Below are 22,072 nucleotides of genomic sequence, written 5' to 3'. Positions count from 1 at the left end.
GTCTGGCCAGTTTACTTAAATAAACAAGTTTAATTCTAATTTTAAAATAAAAGTTTATTTTTTAATCCTACCTAAAATAAACTGACCCTGACCCTTGAGTCTGCCCAAGAGCTGTGTCCCTAACTGTGACACTTGCCTAGATCAATCCCTGCTCTACCTATTTTCCTTTTTCTTTGTTTGTTATTTGCGCACACACTTTTTTTTACATTTTTCTCCTCTAGCAATGAGTGAGGAGAAAATGTAGAGGGAAAAAACAAAAACAAAGGGATGGGCTGTACAACTGATCACTATGATAGCCATTCAGAGGCATTCACAGCGTTCAGGTAATTGGGAACCAGCACATCCTGATCTTCAATTGATAGTGTGAGACCCAACACTCTGCAGGTGCAGGTATGCATTTATGTGGTACCACAGATAAAGAAGGAATTATTTTACACGATTTGTATAGCGCCAACAGTTTATGCAGCGCTTTACAATGTATAGGGGGGACAACACAATTACAGTACAGTTCAATACAAAAGGTACAGGAGGGCCCTGCTCCTAGAGCTTACATTCTAAAAGGGAGGGGGTGGTGCAGAAGGTAATGGCTGCAGAGAATGATTTGATGGGGGTGACTCGGGGACATTTAGGTGGGTATGGGATAGGCTTCCCTGAATAAATGAGTTTTCAGGGATCTCCTAAAGGTGGACAGGGTAGGGGCTGATCGGTTATACTGGGGCAGGGATTAATTAACACACGCTGCCAAAATGAATTTCAGATTTTGGTCTAAAAGCATTAAATATACTATAGTCTTTTTTTACTGCAGTCCCAAAAGGTGACCTAAAATAGTTTAGACAAACTCTACCCTGTTGTATTACTACCATTCATTTGCTACAGAACTTAGTGTGTTTATTGAAACTTGTTTTATTTTGTTTCCTACATTTCAGCTGCAAGATCCAGCGAGCTGGACAACGACAGGTAAGGAAATAAGATGAGGTAATACATACGAAGCATAATGATAGCACTGTAGTTTAGAGACCGTGCAGATGTATGTAACTTTTTAAATCTATGCTACCCTACTAAGTAGTCGGCAGTGGAAAATCGGACGTTTGAGTGGGTTGAAGTCATAGAGTTGGAGACTATTCATAATGTCTGCACCTAGAATGAAATTTGTGTTCTGCTATAAAGTTAAAGTAAAACCAAAGGCTTTTAATTTTGGATAGGAGGGCTATAACCCCTGTAAGGTTTATTTTTTTTTGCCATCTGTCCCATAGCCAAAATAGCAATATGTAGAAAAAAGCGCAGCTCTAAAATATATGAAGAAAGTTGTTGGGCACAACTTACAAAAAAGTACAGATTAGTGACCATATAATGCGAACAGTGTTACCATAAATCACATATAAAACAAGAAAATGCTAAATACTGCCAAAAACTTGCATAAATTGCATATGAGATCGCATATGAAACAAGAAATTGCTCAATACTGCCAATAAATAAAACTAGCATTAATCAAGCACAACTATGGAATATACAAGACGTACATATATATTATGAAGAGTGCTATAATAAAGGTGAAAAAAAGAATATAGTAAATATCTAAAAAAAAAAAAAAAAGTCCATAAGTTTCCAAAACATCTTCATGTAGATATGTGACTTGGTGAGATTGCTTGACCTATTGATACCCGTCACCTCTAGTTAAAGGAAGTCTTACCAGACCGCCAGCGACCTCCCTTACTCAGGGAGGTCAAAGAGGGCGAAATGGATCACAGATCCCCAGAAATGAACTCCAGATCTCCTGGTCTTCCTTGATCTGCTGGGCATCTCTTGTTAATAACCTCTGTGTTCCGGATGGTCTCTCAATCACGGTAAGTATCCCAAGTGTTGAAAAGATTGTGCAAATCTTGAAAAAATAAAAATATATATATGATACTCCAAATAGTTTATTATTGTCTCTAGAAGATTTATTGGAGTAAATGATACAATGCTGTTTGGGAGCTTTCACAAGTCTCCAATTAGCATAAAAATAGGTTTAAAACAAAGTTGCTAGCAAGTAAAAAAGTCCTTTTATACAGACGTTTAAAAAGTGATTGCTCATGCTCAGAGCATGTGAGCGTGACTACCCGGCAATCGTTTCGTCAATAACTGACGTCATCAGGGGTACGGCCACACGCCTGCGCTGACGCTCTAAATAGGCTGCTGGCAGGGCAGAGAAGAGCTGCTATAGGGTCAACCAGGGAATGAGCAAAGAGTCTATTTGGTGATTGATTGGTGATTGAGAGACCGTCCGGGACACAAAGGTTTTTAACAAGAGACACCCAGGAGATCAAGGAAGCTCAGGAGATCTGGGGATTGTTGATTGAATTCGCTCTTTTTGACCTCCCTGAGTAAGGGGGGGAGGGTCGCTGGCGGTCCGGTAAGCCTTCCCTTTATTAGAGGCGACGGGTATCAAGAGGTCAAGCAATCACACCAAGTAACATATCCATATGAAGATATTTTTAGTCACTTATTTTTTTCACCATATTTTTTGCACCTTTATTTTAGCACTCTCTGAGATAGCATCTGAAAGCATTGTGGTGCTTCCCTGATTTGACCAGAGCAAAAGCTGATGCTTTCCCTTGCATCAGAGCAGGACCCAATGTTGTTGGGTTTTATTTTTTTTTTTTTTTTTTTTTTTTTTACCATTGCTCTCTACATATACTTCTGCTTGACACAACAAGTGGCCTACCAGACTAAGGCCCATTGTATACTGCTGCCTACAAACACCGTGCTTTTAGGCATACAGGCATTTTTTTCATTTCAATAGATTTTTATTGAATATCACAAATTCACAGTATCATACAAAAGTTAAGTATTTATACAGTCAATGCTTACAAGAACCCGTCCTGGGGTACTAGCCAGTGATATTCGGTAACATAAGAAAAGAGAAGAAAAACAAAAACAAAAAAAAAAAGCAAGAAGAATTAAAATAAAAGATAAGAAAACCGGATGCCTATTTCGTTTTGTGTATTTTCTCTTTTTTTTTTTTTTTTTTTACCCTTTTAATGAATATATACTATATTTAGTGTATGTGCATGTAGACCTATAATATCAGCAAAAACATTACTACAAGATTTGTAATAAAATAGTCCAACCCAGATGTATTCAATGGTATTAGGAAGAAGCAGATTTATTCCAGTCTAGCCAGGGCTTCCATAAGACTAGTTTGGTTGCTAGGTTGCCTTGAGATGCTGCAAACATTAGTTCGTACCGTATGTGTAAGTCCACCTTTTTAATGATCTCCCCTAGTTGTGGCACTTCTACGGTCCTCCATCGTCTTAGTATCGCTAGTCTAGTGCTCGCTAATATGTGAAAGACTACCAGTCTGTATTTTTTCGGAAATCTATCTATCCCAAGTGTTAACACCGCTAGGCCAGGATCCCCACCTGTAAGGACACCAGTTAGTGTGGAAATCAAGTTGAACACCTGACGCCACACCGCATTCAGTTTTGGGCACATCCAAAGTATGTGGCCCAGCGACCCCCTAAAACCGCAAAGTCTCCAGCATAGCGGCGAGGCCTGGGGATGAAAACCCGCCAGCCTCACCGGAGTTAGATACCATCTTAGAAAGATCTTAGTAGAAAGTTCCCACAGGTTTGCTGATTTAGTCGCCAAGTATACAACCTTTATGGATTCTTCCCATTGTTCCTGAGAATAGGGAGACCCCAACTCTAGTTCCCAAGATCTCCTAGATGGAGACCTCCGGAACTCTGACTTTAATTTTGGTCTGCTCATTTCGGTAGTACATATAAACTCTCACCGGGAGGGGTATTTCGGTTGTAGGGATTGTACTAAGGAGATGTACTATCTGCATGTAAGTGTATTGGTCCCTAGGCTCCAACCCGAACCCTAGTTGTAACGCTCTGAATGTTTTAATAGCTGGGCCTAACATAATATCATGCACTGATAAAATCCCCTTTCTCTGCCAACTTCCAACGGATATCTGAGGGATGAGGAGTCGTAAACTCGATAGTGTTAAAGGGAGTGCCTTGGTGGGTTGATCTGGGATGGCATTGTCTAGAAGTATTTTCCAGGCTGCCAGCGTGGCTCTCATAGGGGGAGACAGGGTACCCCCCAACCTCGGGGAGAGCGAGCTCGTTAATAATAGATCTGCCATGGGATGCTGTGGGCTTAGAGCTTGTTCTATTTCTAACCATCTAGTACCCTTGCCCTGAACAAACCAATACCTTGCCTGAGCCAAGATAGCCGCCAGATAGTAATCCCGCAGCAGAACATGTCCCGCCCCTCCCACTCTTTTCGTCTGAATCAGTTTTTTGAAGGCGCACCTGGCTTTTTTACCTTGCCATAAAAAAGGAGTTAATCTTAGATTGTGCTTTAGCGAAAAATTTGTTCGGAACTGGAATAGGAAGGGTCCTAAATATATATAATATTTGGGGTAATATCAGCATCTTAAAAGCAGCTAATCTACCTGTCCAAGTCAGTTCACTTTTAGAAATAGACAACAGTTTGAATTCTAGACCCTCCAGGAATGGCACATAGTTGTCGTTATACAATTTACCTGTTTTCTCAGAGAGCACTATACCCAAATATTTGATACCAGTAGAGCTCCAAGCATAAGAGAAGATCCGCTGTAGTCTGGATTTTATTACATCATCTATCCCCAGTCCCAGTATCTGGGATTTTCCTTCATTTACCTTGTAATACGAAACCCGATTGAACAGTGTTAGAGATTCATGTGCCTCAGCCAGGGAAGTCTCCACATTAGTCAACATCAATATCACATCATCAGCAAACAAGCTGATACTATGATTCCCCGACCCCACTCCGAAGCCCACTATACGTGGATGAGATCTAATGTGGATTGCCAGGGGTTCCATCAGTAGATTAAATATCAATGGAGAGAGAGGGCACCCCTGCCTTGTTCCATTCGAAATAGAAAATGGGGAGGACATAACCCCTGATACAAAAACTCTTGCCGAAGGTTTAGAATATAGTGCCTTAATTGCCGACTCGATACCACCTTCAAAGCCAAAAGCCCTCAGAACCTCACCGAGATACTGCCAGTGAATGCGGTCAAAGGCCTTCTCTGCGTCCAGAGATAGGAGCAGAGAAGGCCTCCCCTCCGTCTCGGCCAGGTGGATTAAGTTAACAAGTCTACGGGTCGCATCCGAGGCCTGTCTATTTTTTGTGAAGCCCGTCTGATCGGGGTGGATGATCGTAGGCAGTATGTCCACCATACGAGTAGCAGTTATTTTGGCATATAGTTTCAAATCACTATTGAGTAAAGAAATTGGCCTTAAGTTTGGCGGAGAAATCGAATCCTTCCCGGGCTTAGGCAAAGTTATGATCAGAGCTTCCAACATCTCTGGTGGGAAAGAGGCAGAGGCAGCAGCTTTATTGAAAATTGTAGTAAGGTGCGGGGTGAGAGTGTGATTGAACAGTTTATAATATTCACCACTAAAGCCGTCTGGTCCAGGGGATTTATTGGGCAGTAAGGAATTAATGGATGTCTGGGCTTCAGCATCAGTAAATGGGGCATTGAGCAAATCCACTTGCTCCTGGGTTAGTCGTGGGATTGGGAGTTGGGAAAGGAAATCCACAATGTGTTCCTGAGTTGGCTGGTGAATCGTGGGGTCGTCTTTAAGGTTATAAAGCGTGCTATAATAGGAGCTAAAAGCGTCCGCAATTTTCTTAGGGTGGGTTTCTTTTATGTTAGAAGTAGGGTGGATGATATATGGGATTTTAGATCTATATCTGTGACCTTTGATTTTATGGGCTAGGAGTTTACCAGCCTTATTGTCATAGGCATAAAACGTCATTTTCCTACGTTTGCTATATTTCTCAAAATTTTCAAGTAGTAGAACGTGCAAGTCATGTCTATGCTGAGCTAGTTTTTGGGATAGGAGGGCTGACGTTTTAGCCTTATTGAGCGATTCTAGTTTCTCGATGTCCGACAATAAGCCTGTAAGTTTGCTTTGCGTCTGCCTCTTTAACCTCGCTCCCATTTGAATACAAATTCCCCTCATAAACGCCTTATGGGCATTCCATAACACAAATGGATCTGTAACGGAATTAACATTGTCATTAAAAAATTCAGTCAGATGCTTCTGGAGAACCTCCCTGCACTCCTCTCTGAAGCACGTAGGTGTTGATTCTCCACAGTGGGCTCGCATTAACAGTTGCCGAGCCCTCCACGGAGAGCACCACCGGTGCATGATCAGACCAAGTCATTGGTTTGATAGCCACTGAAGATGTCCGCATCAGAGTCTGCTGGTCAACCAAAAACAGGTCTATTCTAGAATAGACTTGGTGTGGGGGGGAAAAGTAGGTATAGTCTCGCTCGTTTGCGTGCAGGCATCTCCAAGCGTCATACAGACCGTGTTGATGTATAGCGGGCTGCATAGCCGGGCGCAGTCGTGTGGACTGAGATGTAGAATCCGAAGCAGGGTCTGGGGTCAAATTTAAATCCCCACACATTAACAGCATTCCTCTTTGACTTTGCCGTATTTTCCGCATCAGGCTGTTAAAAAAACTCACCTGGTGATTGTTAGGGGAGTATACGTTTACAATTGTGTAGGTAGTCAAGTTTACATCACAGATTAGTATCAAGAATCTGCCATGGGGATCACTAATAGCTTTGTGCAGTTGAAAAGCCACAGAGTCCCTGATAGCTGTTAGGACCCCTTTTCTTTTGGTGGATGCGTTCGCTGTGAATATGTGCGGAAAATTTTTGTGGGAACATTTGGGAGCCTTGGCAGTCACAAAATGAGTCTCCTGGGCACAGACAATGTCGCATTTGTGCGATTCCGCTTCTTTCCAGAGTGAATGGCGTTTCACGGGGTGGTTGAGCCCCTTAGTGTTAATAGATAAGATATTTAGAGCCATAGAGGGAATGGGTGCAAGGAATGCAAAGAAATGTGCTGATCAGCCCCGCCATATAGAAGCTCTCCTCTCCACGGGGGATTCCTGTCCCCTCCAAGTATGCCACAATGTTCCGATCCTGGTGCCGTGTAGGTTCTTTGATTCTTTCCATGGAGCAATCAGTGATGTCTGTCGAAGCTCCCCTCCTCCATACGGTAGGAAGGCTACAGTTAGCAAACGGTGTAGCATCCAAAAAAAAAAGAAAAAATTAAGAGAACGTAACAGAAGAAATAAAAATAGCACATTAATTAGTGAACGAATTAGTAACGGCCGCTCTATGAGTTCTAGAGCAGGTCTTAAAGTAAAACCGTGGGCAGCGGGTGCTGCAAAGGTAACTGGGGGGAAGAGTTCAGCCTGAGGCTCCTCAGTAACTGAGACAATGGGAACCCATGTTTAGATGGATACATCCGTCCCACCTCACGAGTGTGATTTGGCGTTCTTTGATGTGACGGTTTTCCACTCCTGGTCAACCAATTTCGGAGCAGAAGACAGTGCTACGCTTGCTTCCAAGTCCGAAAGTATGCCCCACTCCCGTAAGAGGGTAATGCCTTTGTCCAACGAGGTAATGGAGTAAGTGCGGTTGTCCTTAGTCACAGACAGTTTCGTAGGGAATCCCCACTTGTATACAATTTTATGGTTTCTCAAAGCTTTGGTAATGGTATTCAGGTTTCTCCTCTTCTGAAGAGTGTATTGTGAAAGGTCTGTGAAAAACTGCAAGTGCTGAAGTTGTGGCGGAATACGTTCTTTTTGACGCATGGCTGCCATAAGGTCCTCTTTCACATGGAAGAAGTGAAGCCTTAAAAGTACATCTCTCGGGACCTGATCAGACAAGTGAGTCGGTTTGGGAAGACGATGGATCCGGTCGATCGTCACATCAAGATCCGACACCTCTGGGAGTATTTGTTTAACCACCTTCAGACCGGACCATTTTGCTGGTAAATGACCAGAGGTCTTTTTACAATTTGGCACTGCGCTGCTTTAACTGGTAATTGCGCGGTCATGCAATGTTGTACCCAAACAAAATTTGCGTCCTTTTCTTCCCACAAATAGAGCTTTCTTTTGATGGTATTTGATTGCCTCTGCGATTTTTATTTTTTGCGATATAAACGTAAAAAGACCGCAAATTTTGAAAAAAAATATTTTCTACTTTTTGTTATTAGAAAAATCCAATAAACTCAATTTTAGTCATACATTTAGGCCAAAATGTATTCAGCCACATGTCTTTGGTAAAAAAAAAGTCAATAATTGTATATTTATTGGTTTGCGCAAAAGTTGTCACATCTACAAACTAAGGTACGTTTTCTGGAATTTACGCAGCTTTTAGTTTACGATTGCCTATCTCATTTCTTGAGGTGCTAAAATGGCAGGGCAGTACAAAACCCCCCCAAATGACCCCATTTTGGAAAGTAGACACCCTAAGGAAATTGATAAGTGGCATGTTGAGCCCATTGAATATTTTATTTTTTTGCCTCAAGCGATTGAATAATGACAACATTTTTTTTTTTTTACACAAAGTTGTCACTAAATGATATATTACTCACACATGCTATGGGCATATGTGAAATGACACCCCAAAATAAATTCTGCTGCTTCTCCTAAGTACGGGGATACCACATATGTGGGACTTTTTGGGAGCCTAGCCGCGTACGGGGCCCCGAAAACCAAGCACCGCCTTTAGGCTTTCTAAGGGCGTAAATTTTTGATTTCACTTCTCACTACCTATTACAGTTTTGAAGGCCATAAAATGCCAAGATGGCACAAAACCCCCACAAATGACCCCATTTTAGAAAGTAGTCACCCCAAGCTATTTGCTGAGAGGCATTTTGAGTCCATGGAATATTTTATATTTTGCCACAAGTTGCGGGAAAATTACAAACTTTAATTTTTTTTTTATTTTTTTTTTCACAAAGTTGTCACTAAATGATATATTGCTCACACATGCTATGGGCATATGTGAAATGACACCCCAAAATAAATTCTGCTGCTTCTCCTGAGTACGGGGATACCACATGTGGGACTTTTTGGGAGCCTAGCCGCGTACGGGGCCCCGAAAACCAAGCACCGCCTTCAGGCTTTCTAAGGGCGTTACAGTTTTGAAGGCCATAAAATGCCAAGATGGCACAAACCCCCCCCCCCAAATGACCCCATTTTGGAAAGTAGACACCCCTAAATTTAGGGGTACACTAGTGAGACTAGGTAATAAATGGCGGGTGCCCTGAAACTATAAAAAAAATAACTAACCAACCAGCGTCACCTGTAACAGTTATATGGTGATCACTGGTGAAAGGGTTAACTAGGGGGCAATCAGGGGGCTTTATGCGGTAGTATATGGGGGTCCCTGGCGCTATAAAAAGCTGCGGCGAACCTAAATACCTACCTGCCTAACTAGCGTCACCTGTGACACTAATACAGTGATCAGAAAAACGATCGCTTATTAGGCTGGGTTCACACTGGAGCGATGCGGGAACGCCACGAATCTGTGGCGGGTTCCCGCATCACATGCCTCCCGGCGGCAGTTCACACTGCCCTATGCGAACTGCTGGGAGTGTCAGTGAAATGTTAATGACACCCCCAGATCAGTTCGCATATCGTAGTGCGATCTGCAAACTCGGATCGCATGGTGTGAACACCCATGCGATCCGATTCTGCTGCGGGCCAAAAAAAGGGTCCCGTGCGAATTTGCGGCGGGTGCGACACGAATTCAGCCATACTATCTGTATGGCTGAACTCTAATCGCACAGAGATCGGATGTGATTTGCACTGCAGTGCGGTGCGAATCACATTCGTTCTCATAAACCGCTGCAATGTGAACCCAGCCTTAGTGACACTGGCGACGGGGGGTGATCACGGGGTTAAACCTTTATTGGGGGGGTTAGGGGGGCACATTATAACTAAAGGGGGCTAACCCTAACTGCCCTAACAGTTATTACAGTCACAAATGACACCAATGCAAAAAAAAAAAAAAAGCAATTGGTGTCACTGTGACTGGGGGGGCAGGGGTAATTGGGGGGTGATCGGGGGGTAAAGGGGGGGTGTGAGTGTGCCTGGCATGTTCTACTGTATGTGTGGTGTGTTGGTGCAACTCACCGAACCTCTCTCCTCGGTGCCGGAACGAAAAATACCGACACGGAGGAGAGAATACATCACTTCCTCTCCTGTGTTTACATTACAGGAGAGGAAATGATGTCACGGGACATTTTCATTCGTCGGGAGCGATCGCGAGGGGGTGGCCATGAATGAATTGCCGTCCCCTCGTCTGGGATCGCTCCCGAACGAATACCGACCGCCGCAGGCACCGGGCGGGGGCCCGATCGGGCCCCCGACCGGCGGGCAGGCAAGGACGTACATGTAAGCCCTTATGCCTGCCCGTGCCATTCTGTCGACGTACATCGTCGTGCGGCGGTCGGGAAGTGGTTAAACACCGTCACCACATGTGCGTGTAGGTCGGCCTGTACGATCGTTTCGGGGATACCCCTAATTTTGATATTGTTTCTTCGGGATCTATCTTACAGGTCCGCTAATTTCTTCTTAAGTTTCTCCACCTCCCCTTCTCTTTCCTCATGTGCATCCACTAGATCGTTTATAGTCCCAGCATATTCTCCCATCTTAGTTTCTACGTGATCCACTATTACTCCAATAGCATTAAGATCTTTATGAAATCTGTGCATGCAGGCTGCCATATCCGACTGGATGGTGCTGCGGAGCGATAACATGTCTTTCAGAACAGTATCAACCACCGGTTGATTCTGAGTGGGGTAGGATTCGATGGGTTCGGGTAGTTCCCTGGTGTCATCCCCTGAGTCTGCGGATGGGCTGCCCTCCCCACTCAATCCGCTGCCATCCAGCTTGGGTTTCGACTTAACCGGGCTGCTAGTAGAAGGGGAGGAGGGGTAGGAGTGCTGGCCAGTGGTGGAGGCCTGTTTGTGCCGCCGGTTACCTGTTTCTGCTCCCCTCGTGCACGGTGAAGCTCTCTGCGGAGAGTAGGCCCGGGCGCCATCTTGGGACTCCCTGTCAGGGAGCCTAGTATAGAAGTCCGTGAGCCGTTGCGGTTTTCCCGCACCTCGGCGCTTACCGGGCATGGTCCCGAAGTGTTGGGGAGATCTTTCGCTGCCAGGTGAGGCTTCCAAAGGGCACGGATGATGTCGTTTTTAGCCGCTTAGATCCCCTGTCTCCGGAGCTCCGGGATTATGCGACCATCCGGAACTCGTGTCAGGCCACGCCCCATACAGGCATTTTTTTTACTAATCTAAATGCAGCCCATTATTTTAAATGTACACACAAGTGCGTAAACATGTGTAGCATATAGATGAGTAAAAAAAAAAAAAACATAGCGCTGAGTTGCCAGTCAGTAGTAAATGTGCGCCAGTACATGGGTATGTATGAAAAGTAGGGCTGCAACTAACGAAAAAAATTTTTATAATCTTTTTAGTTGGCCAATTGTTAACATTAATCGGTTAATAACCTTCAAAAAGTGTAGTGCATAATTTAGTTAATATGTAAAGTCTAAAAAAAAAGGCTATTCAGTCTTAAATATCTCTATGCAGTGGTAAATATAAATAACCAACTATATGGTTAGGGAGCAAAATATCTAATCCACTCTGAGAATAACAGACAGAAGAGATATACTGTTAGAAGAAGTATACTGTATATACTATTAGATTAGAGAGAGACTGTATATGCTGTTAGAGGATATATATTATTAAAGGGTTTATCTGGTAAATACCATCAGACTCAGAGATCAAATTTCTCTTATATTCACCGACCGACACAGCTCCTCTTAGCCATTGGGTTGTTAGCCTTCTCACTAGGAGAATACTAGGCATTAGTTGTAACACAAGACTCGGAACTCTTAGTTCTGCCCAAGGGGGGCAGTCCCTTGAGTAAAAACCCTCCCGTCTGCAGACAGACCTCAGTTTTATTTTGCCTAGTGAAAGAGAAGGACCTAGGAACCCTGCGGGCCAATCAGTCCGCACTTTTTTTTTTATGCAGAAGCTTGCCTTTTTGCGCAAGATCCTGTGATCTGCTATCAACAGCCGGCTGGGTGACAGGCTGGATACCCTTATCCGTGTAGTCTTCCCAGTCCCGCCATTGAGCGTGTGCAGGCCGCAGCTACGCGCTCCGCAGGCCACGACGAAACCTCAGCTCCAGAGGTGGTCTGTGAGCTTTTATGCTCCAGGGCATACATATGATCGGGCTACTGATGTCCGCATCACAGTATGCCGGTACCAGCAGCTACCCTGTACTGATCAGTGAGTAGTTCTGCAATGGAATGTCTCCCAGCTCTTCAGGACTGGTAAGTACAGCTCTCCCTGCCTCGGTGGGGCTGGGCAGCTGGGAATTCCCTGGGAGGTTGATTCTGGGGTTCCTATCTTCTCTTCCCTGTCCCTATCTTCCCTCCCCCCCTCCCTGGGGGGATGCTGCATGTGGCTGCTGAGCGGTGTATGTGTGCATATACAAGGGATCTCTGTGGGCTCTCACCTGGGATTGGGGGGGGGGGGGCTGGCTGGCTAGCGGTGTTCTGAGTCCAGTGTTTTATGCCCCTCAAAAATGCCTGTGAGGGTCTGCTGTGGGTCTGGTGCGGCACTCTGTCTCTGCCATCATTTTTCTTTCTGTACCTCATGGAGCTGCTGGCGGCCATTTTAGGTGTGGGCGAGGGCAGCATGCCTTCCTGGGCTTAAGCAGCCATTTTACAAGTGATCTCCTATTCAGGACACTGCTGGCCATTTTCTGGAAGCCTGAACATGTTTTCAGTGTTCTCTAGCAGCATCTTGGCTGATGTGCTCTCACAGCCATTTTTCCTGCATTTCCTGTCTGTGTACTAGACGCTGTGCTGCCATTTTATTGAAGCCTGAGCACATTGCTAGAACGTTTTAGTGCTCATTACGCCGGCTGCCACCGACGCAGCTTTTGTTTTCTGTGCACTTGGGAGCACTCAGGGACTACAGACACTACTTGTGGACAGCGCAGAACTCCTCAGGGTGGTGAGTCCGGCGGGAAAGAGCCCCTCAGTCAGCAGCAGCAAGGAGGACTGCCACTGTCCTAATTCCCCTTCGGGTGGCAGACAGGGTAGGGTCAGCATGGCTTCAGAATCTGGTGTTTCTTCCCCCGAAATCCAGGCAATTGCAACCGGGTCACCTGTGGACTGCGCAGTGCCCATAGACACCCTGATGGCGGTCCTCAGTTTGTTGCAAAGATAGAGGCGGTGGGTGGGAAGAAAGGTGCATTAAAAAGGCCCCTGCCCCCCCCCCTCCCCTGTCCTCTGGGTAGAGCTCTGACGCAGACTCGGTTCCTGCTGAGGCTGGTGACTCCTGCTCTGTCTTGTCAGATGACGCTGACCAGGACCGTTCGGACAGTGAGGGTCCGGGCCCGACAAAGCGCTTGCTGGAGCACACCCTGAAGATTCAGGAGCCAGCAGATCCCTCTGCTTATGTACCTGTCCCTTTTGGGTCCTGCAAGCCAGCACGTTTACCTAAGGTGTTCCCGTATCTGACTTATTTTGACAAGTTCATATACAAGGCATGTGGTCGCACGCAACAGACCTTTTCTGTCCCCAAATACATGACGGTGCGTTACCCTTTTGAGGAGAGCCTTCTCAAAAAATGTTTTGCTCCTCCGGTCATGGACCCCCCTAGTATCCAGGTTAAATAAAGCAACCACGATCCCGGTTGAGGGGACTCCTGCATTCAAGGATCCCACGGTCAGGAAGGCCGAGGCAGTGGCTCGTTCCCTGTTTACGGTTGTGGGGTCTGCCGTGCAACCAGTACTAGCATCCGCACTGGTGTTGCAGACAGTGACTGAGTGGGCAAAACTTTTGCACTGCGAATTGGGAGAGCAACAGGCTTTTCCTGTCTGCGTGGAACTAGCAGACCAACTAGTGCAAGGCCTTAAGTACATCTGTGACGTGGCCCTGGTTACTCTCCCTCTGTTATCCAGGGCTTCAGGGTCAGCTGTGGTCCTGAGGTGCCTGATTTGGCTAAAATGCTGGTCTGCTGACCAGGCATCCAAAAAAGCCTTGACTGCTCTTCCCTTCCTTGGCGACCGGCTCTTTGGAGCCTCTTTGGATGGCATTATTAAAAATGCCACCGGTGTTAAGAGTACCTTAATCCCACAGGCCAGGAAGGCTAATGAGCCACGCCGTAGACAAGGGCCCTCGTTTTCCGCTCACAAACAGCTTTTTCGTCCGCCCGGAGCTTCGACAGGAGATCCACGGACAGTCAAAACTGTCCCTGGAACCGCAAGCCTACCAAGCCTGCAAATAAAAGTGCTACCGTATAAAGGTTTGCCCCCACCCATGTCTCGTGTGGGGGGTCGTCTGCTGGAGTTTGCAACCCGGTGGTCCTCCCAGTTATCCGACCAATGGGTCTGTGATCTGATTTCCACAGGCTACAAGATAGAGTTTCTCTCTTGGCTGCCAAACAGTTTCTTCCCCTCCAGCATACCCGTATCCCCGGCTCGCTGGGAGGCCCTGCTAGGGGCAGTAAGTGACTTGCTGAATCGCAGGGTGATTGTACCGGTTCCGGAATCGGAACGCTTCCAGGGATTCTACTCAAATCTGTTTGTGGTTCCCAAGAAGAAAGGGGTACGTCCAATCTTGGATCTAAAAGCCCTCAATCACTTTGTAAAAGTGCAGGGGTTCAGAATGGAATCAGTTCGCTCAGTAGTCGCTGCACTCCATCAAGGGGACTCCCTGGCGTCCTTAAACATCCAGGATGCGTACCTGCACATACCCATATGCCTTCAGCATCAAAAGTTTCTGCAGTTTGCAGTTGGGGAAGCCCACTACCAGTTTGTGGCTCTTCCTTTTGGTCTGGCATCAGCCCCCTGAGTCTTTACCAAGGTATTGGCCTCAGTGTTGGCGTTGCTACGGCAACGTGGGATCGCAATATCCTCCTGAGGGCATCTTCCACCTCAGAATTAGAGGAGGATGTGGCAATCACCATGCAGACCCTACGAGAATTTGGGTGGCTGTTGAACCTAAGGAAGTCGGTTATCGTACCGACCCAGTGTCTGGAGTACCTAGGCTTGCTGCTCGACTCCATGGAAGCGAGAGTGTTTCTCCCTTCAGACAAGCTACAGACTCTCAGATCCGCAGTAAAACTGCTGATGAACTGCAAGTGGGCGTTGCTCCGCTTTCGCATGTGAGTACTGGGCCTCATGGTAGCCTCCTTTGAGGCAGTGCCTTATGCCCAGTTCCACACCAGAGTCCTGCAGAAGGAGATTTTGACAAAATGGGACAAATCTCAATTGTCCCTGGATCGACAGATCCTGGTGAGCCAGTCAGTCAGAGACTCACTGATATGGTGGTTGAGGTCCCCGGTCATTCAGTCAGGAAAATCATTCCTACCTCTGAGATGGACAGTGATCACTACAGATGCCAGTCTATCCGGCTGGGGTGGATTGATTGGGGTTCTGTCGGCTCAGGGCCTCTGGTCGACGGAAGAATCCAAGTTGCCGATCAATCTGCTTGAATTGAGAGCGATCAGGCTATGCCTCTCCTTGTGGTCGACGAGACTGCAAGGGCATCCGATAAGTATCCAGTCAGACAACGCCACTGCAGTGGCATACGTCACTCACCAAGGGGGAACAAGAAGCCCAGCCACTGCAAGGGAGGTCGCTCACATACTTCAGTGGGCAGAGCAACACGCACCAGCCCTGTCGGCCATTTACATTCCGGGAGTGGAGAACTGGCAGGCGGACTGAGTCGACAGATGCTGGACCCAGGAGAATGGGCATTGCATCCGGAGATATTCAGGTTACTGTGCCTGAAGTGGGGCACACCAGACGTGGATCTACTGCCCTCCCGTCTCAATTGGAAGGTGCCAAGGTTGGTGTCCAGGACAAGAGATCTGTGGGCAGATGCGTCACTCGCTGGTGGCTCTGTGGGATTAGTACCAGCTGATCTACGCCTTTCCTACACTGAAACTGTTACCATGTCTGCTTCGCAGAGTGGAAGCCGAGGGGTTCCCAGTGATGGTGGTTGCCCCAGATTGGCCTCAGCAACCCTGGTAGGCTGACCTGGTGTGCGTCTGGTGGCAGACGCTCCCTGGCGACTGCCGTTGAGAGAGGTCTGTCTCAAGGTTCGATTCTTCATCCTGCTTTAACATCGCTGGCTTTATCGGCATGGCTATTGAGAGCCATGTGTTGAGGAACCAGGGTCTGTCAGACTCTGTAAACCCAACTATGTTGAGAGCATGGAAATCTTCTTCTCGGAAGATATGCTATCGTACCTGGAAGGCCTACATCTCCATGTGTGAGGAGAAAGGATGGCATCCGCGCTCCTTTTCTATATCCAGGATCCTGCTTTTTCTTCAGCGAGTAGTAGACCAGAAATTGGCGTTAAGCACCATTAAAAGGCAAATTTCAGCCTTGGCTGTCTTTTTTTTTTATTTTTATTTTTTTTTATTATTTTTTTTTTTCAGCAACCCCTGGCATCTCACTCCTTAGTGAGTACCTTTGTTCAGGGGGTACGACATGTAGTCCCTCCAGTGCATCCACCGTTAATCCCTTGGGATTTGAACCTGGTGCTGTCGGCGTTTTAGAAACCGCCGTTTGAGAATATCAGAGAAATTCCCTTGTTGACTCTTTCCCAGAAAGTGGTCTTTCTAGAGGCCATTACATCAGCCAGGAGGGTTTCGGAACTGGCGGCCTTGTCTTGCAAGTCACCCTATCTGGTTATCCACAAGGATAAGGTGGTGTTGCGTCCGCAACCATCTTTTCTACAGGAAGTGGTCTCGGCTTTTCATATCAATGAGGACATTGTATTGCCATCTTTGTGTCCTAAGCCGAAGCACCCTAAGGAGGCGGTCCTTCACGATCTGGATGTGGTACGGACTCTAAAGGTGTATTTGTCTGCCACGACTCTTTTTCGGAAGTCAGACTCACTGTTTGTTTTCAGTGGCTGGTCCAAAGAAAGGCATGGGGGTCTCGTTGGCCACCATTTCCAGGTGGATCAGACAGATTGTAGTACAAGCCTATGCCTTGAAGGGGCAGGTGCCCACTTCCTGGTCACGGCCCACTCCACAAGGGCATTCAGAACGTCTTGGGCCTTCCGACACCAAGCGTCTGTCGCTCAGTTGTGTAAAGCGGTGACCTGGTCGTCTGTCCACACATTTACCAACTTCTACAAGGTAGACGTCAATGCATCGGCTGATGCCTGTTTTGGCCACAAGGTTTTGCAGGCAGCTGTGAAGTTGCAATTGAATATGCAATATATAATTTCTTCCTGGTTTTTCGTTAAAAACCCAGTACGGTTATGTTAATGCACTGTTGGATTACTTCCGCAGTTTGGTGTGGTTTTGGGTGATCACTCCTGTTGAGGATGCCCTGATTTTTGTGGTGGTTTTTCCAAGCACTGTTTGGTGGGTAGAGTTTCACGAGTTCCCACTTGCCATGGTGGATGAAGTTTTTATGCTGTTTTTCCCACCCCTCGTTTGGCACTGCTTGGGGACGTCGCAATGGCTAAGAGAGGAGCTGTGTTGGTCGGTGAATATAAGAGAAAATAGTATTTTTTGTACTCACCATAAAATCTTTCTCTGTAATTCACCGACTGACACAGCACCCGCCCCTCCTTTTTATCTTTACGTTATACTGCTTGTTGAGGTACTGAGGTCTGTCTGCAGACGGGAGGGTTGTTACCCAAGGGACCACACCCCTGGGCTGAACTAAGAGTTCTGAGTGTTGTGTTACAACTAATGCCTAGTATTCTAGTGATAAGGCTAACAACCCAATGGCTAAGAGAGGAGCTGTGTCGGTCGGTGAATTACAGAGAAAATGATTTTACGGTGAGTACAAAAAAATTATTTTTTTTTATTGGAAAAAAACCAATGTCTTCCTTCAAAAAAATTTATTTTAAGAACGTTCGGCAGTTTTTCTAATCGTTAGTTGGGTCAAATTGACGTTCATTTTCAACCACGGGTGACGGGAAAATTTGCTAATAGAAAACTTCTTGGTCAAAAGAATTTTCAGACAGTGTATGTGGTTTTTGTCAAGAAATTACAATTATTTTAAAAACAGCATGTTAACAACAAGTGAAAATTTCAAACATTCTTTCATTCAGCGAATGTACAAAGATTTTTTGTTTTTTTGAATATTCTCGTCTGAAAGTTGATCTGTGTGGCCAGCAAAAGGCTTGATACACACCTAAGCAGTTTGCTTTTGATGTGTTTCTTCAGTGTTTTGGGCCAATTTGTTGTTGGGCAGATTAAAAAACAAATTGCTGCAAAAACACATTACATGCTTTTCTACAGCTTTTCCATTGAATTATATTAAACCAAAAAAGCTCAGTTTTGCATATAAAAAAAAGTCCCTGACCCTTTACAAATACACAGAAACTGAAAAAAGCCTGTGATGTGAACGTGGTCTAATGCAAACCATGTAAATGAACTGTAGTGCATTTCTGCAAAAAGCACCAAAAAACACATAGATGTGAACCAGGTCTAAGACGTTTAGTAACATAATGGGGGTAAAAAAACTAAAATTAGCAATTCATTTTTTTTTTTTACTGTAGAACTGTGAAAGTAATATTTATAGTATCGATTTGCTCATTTTGTACTATAGAGGTCTCATTTTAGTTTGTTTTATTTATTTTTAAACCCCATTATGTTACTGGCCGATTAATCGATTATGAAAATAGTTTCATAATTGATTAGTTGTTTTAGCTCTAATGAAAAATGTTAATTTAAAGCAGTTAAAATCCCATTCTGAGATCTATAATTTGTATTACTTATGCATAAAATGAACACAAGAAATTTTGTTCTGGAATACCGATGTTCAAGCATCAGTACCATCTGCAAGTTCCCTAAAGCAGATTTTGCTGCGACTATGTCACAATCTGGGTGTCCTAGTACAGTGAGGGAAAAAAGTATTTGATCCCCTGCTGATTTTGTATGATTGCCCACTGACAAAGAAATGATCAGTCTATAATTTTAAGGTAGGTTTATTTTTAAAGTGAGACAGAATAACAACAAAAATATCCAGAAAAACGCACTTAAAAAGAAAAATTGATTTGCATTTTGATGAGTGAAATAATTATTTGACATTCAGACATTTCTTGTGGTCAACCAGGTTTGCACACATCTCGAGGGATTTTGTCCCACTCCTGTTTGCAGATCCTTTCCAAGTCATTAAGGTTTTGAGGCTGACGTTTGGTAACTCGAACCTTCAGCGCCCTCCACATATTTTCTATGGGATGAAGGTCTGGAGACTGGCTAGTCCACTCCAGGACCTTAATGTGCTTCTTCTTGGGCAACTCCTTTGTTGCCTTGCCTGTGTGTTTTGGGTCATTGTCCTGCTGGAATAACCATCCACGACCCATTTTCAATACCCTGGCTGAGGGATGGAGGCTCTCACCCAAGATTTGGCCCTGTCCATTGTCTTTGATGTGGTGAAGTTGTCTTGTCCCCTTAGCAGAAAAACAGCTCTAAAGCATGTTTTTCCACCTCTGTTTGACAGGGTATGGTGTTTTTGGGGTCATAGGCAGCATTCCTCCCCCAAATACAGCGAGTTGAGTTGATGCCTCGATTTTGGTCTCATCTGACCACAACACTTTCAACCAGTTCTCTGAATCATTGAGATGTTCATTAGCCATTTTCATACGGGACTGTACATGTGCTTTCTTGAGCAAGGGGACCTTGGAAGTGCTGCAGGATTTCAGTCCTTCACGGCGTAGTGTTACCAATTGTTTTCTTGGTGACTATGATCCCAGCTGCCTTAAGATCATTGACAAGATTCTTACATGTAGTTCTGGGCTGATTCCTCACGGTTCTCATAATCATTGTAACTCCACAAGGTGGGATCTTGCATGGACCCTCAGACCAAGGGAGATTGACAGTTTTGTGTTAATTCCATTTGCGAATGATCGCGTCAAGTTGCTTGCCGATGGTCTTATAGCCCATTCCAGCTTTTTGTAGGTCTACAATTTTGTCCCTGACATCCTTAGACAGCTTTTTGGTCTTGGCCATAGTGCAGAGATTGACATTTTATTGCTTCTGTGGACAGGTATATTTTATATAGGTAACAAACTGAGATTAGGAGTGCTCCCTTTAAGGGAGTTCTAATCTCAGCTTGCTACCTCTATAGAAGACACCTGGGTGCCAGAAATCTTGCTGATTGATAGGGGATAAAATACTGTTCTCTTTTGTTCATTGACGGACACAGCTCCAGTAATCTTCACCGTAGGTTTATTACGCCACCTTCAGGAGAGGACTAGGCAGAACATGTAATACATGTGAAAACAACAAAATTTTACAGTTCTGCCCAGGGGGTGGTCCCTCTGGTAATAACCCTTCAGCCTGCTTCCTGAAGCTCAGTTTTTTTTTTTCTGCCTAGTGAAGGAGAAGCACCTAGGCTCCCTGCGGGGCCATCTGGATTTTTGCCTTTTGCACAAGATTTTAAGATCCTGTGATCTGCTAACAGCTGGCTGGGTGACAGGCTGGATAATCTAGATCCTTGTAGTCTCCCCAGCCTGGCCATCGAGCGTGTGCAGACCCTAGCTATGTGCTGGGTCGGCCACGACATGCCCCTCAGGCTCCAGGGGCGGCCGGTGAGTGCAACGCTCCGGGGCACACATATAGACACCGGACTACCGATGTCTGTGTCAGTTTGCCGTGGCCAGCAGCAGCCCCCTACTGCTCGAGGGTGGGTCTGTGATGGGATGTCCCCAGCTCGTCCAGATAGTAAGTACAGCTCTTCCTGCCTCAGCGGGATTGAGCAGCTGGGCATTCCCTGGGAGGTCAATTAGGGGATCCCTCTCTCCCTGTCCCTATTTTCCTCCCCTCCGTGGGGGATGCTGCAAGGCTGGGCTGCTGAGCAGTGTGTACCTGAGCCAGGGGTCCTCCGGGGGCCTCTGACCCTGGATTGGGGGCTGAACTGGTTGTCTGGGGAGAGCTCTGATTCAGACTCGAGTCCCGCGGTGACTGGCGGCCCCTGTTGTGATGTCAGAGGATGCGGATTAGGACAGTGAGAATGACTGTGTCCAGGTTAATAGGAGCACTTATCACTGTGGTGCGGGATACCCTGAAAATACAGGCTGCTGCAGCAGTCCCGCACGCCTAAGGTGTTTCCATATTTGACTTATTTTGAGACGTTCATCTACAAGGATTGGTGAAGTCTGCAGCGGGCCTTTACGGTCCCAAGCAGAAATGGCAGTGCGTTACCCCTTTGAGAAGAGCCTCCTGAAAAAATGGACATAGTCTCTGGCCGTTGGTTAAATAAAGTAACCACGATTCTGGTAGAAGGGACTCCTGCCTTAAAGGATCCTGCCGACAGGAGGGCTGAAGTAGTGGCCTGGTTCATGTTTACGTTAGTGGGGTCAGCGTTACGACCTGTGCTGGTCACGGCCTTGGTGCCGCAGACATTTACTGAATGGGCAAAGCTCTTGCACCCTGAATTGGAGAAGCAACAGTCTCCCCCGGTCTGCGTAGAGCTGGAAGACCAGTTGGTGCATGGCCTTAAGTATATATGTGATGTGGCCCTGGATATGGTCCCCCTGCTCTCCAGAGCATCAGTATCAGCAATGGTGCAACGGCGCTTGATTTGTCTGAAATGCTGGGCTGCGAACCAGGCATCTAAAAAAGCTCTGGAGAATTTGCTGTTCCAAGGTGAGAGGCTTTTGGAGCTTCGCTGGATGACATTATTAAAAATGTTATTGGTGGGAAGAGCACGTTGCTCCCACAATCAAGGAAGGGTAAGGAGCTACACCGTAGGCAAGGGCCCTCTTTTGCTGCTCAGAAACCGCTTTTTCGCCCGCCCAGGTCGGCAGGTAAGCGTTCCCAGTCCAACAAGGCACCTGCTGAAGAAACAAAAGCGTCCCTGGTTTTGCAAGCCAAACAAGTCTGCGAACAAAAATGTCACCGCATGAAGGTTTGCCAACGCTCAGGTTGGGGGTTGCCTTCGGGAGTTTTCAGCCCGTTGGACCTCTCTACTGTCCGACCAGTGGGTTTGTGAACTGGTTTCATTGGGCTAAAAGAGAGTGAGTTTCTTGTCCACCAAACAGATTTTTTCCCTCCAACCTACTTCTACTTCCAGTTTGTCGGGAAGCCCTGTTTGGGGCAGTACGGGACCTGCTGCTGAGCGGGGTTATATTACCTGTACTGACGCTGGAAAGCTTTCAGGGTTTCTACTCCAATCTGTTGGTAGTCCCCAAAAAGGAAGGGGTACGTCCAATCCTGGACTTGAA

General features: G+C 46.0%; 1 protein-coding gene across 5 annotated transcripts in view; it reads left to right on the top strand.

Moving 5' to 3' along the window:
• The window catches only part of RETREG3 (reticulophagy regulator family member 3), a 489,061-nt gene that overhangs the window by 206,849 nt on the left and 260,140 nt on the right, over positions 1–22,072 (top strand). For all 5 annotated transcript variants that reach the window (XM_077459456.1, XM_077459453.1, XM_077459457.1 and 2 more), the window contains one exon: positions 927–957. In XM_077459456.1, coding sequence (XP_077315582.1) covers positions 927–957 — 31 coding nt within the window. The remainder of the gene's footprint in view (positions 1–926; positions 958–22,072) is intronic.

Source organism: Lithobates pipiens, unplaced genomic scaffold (genome assembly GCF_037356315.1).
Source record: "Lithobates pipiens isolate NorthernLeopardFrog02 unplaced genomic scaffold, aLitPip1_a1.2 Scaffold_28, whole genome shotgun sequence".
NCBI lineage: Eukaryota > Metazoa > Chordata > Amphibia > Anura > Ranidae > Lithobates > Lithobates pipiens.
Note: the sequence above shows the minus strand (reverse complement) of the source record. Positions and strands in the feature narration are given on the sequence as shown.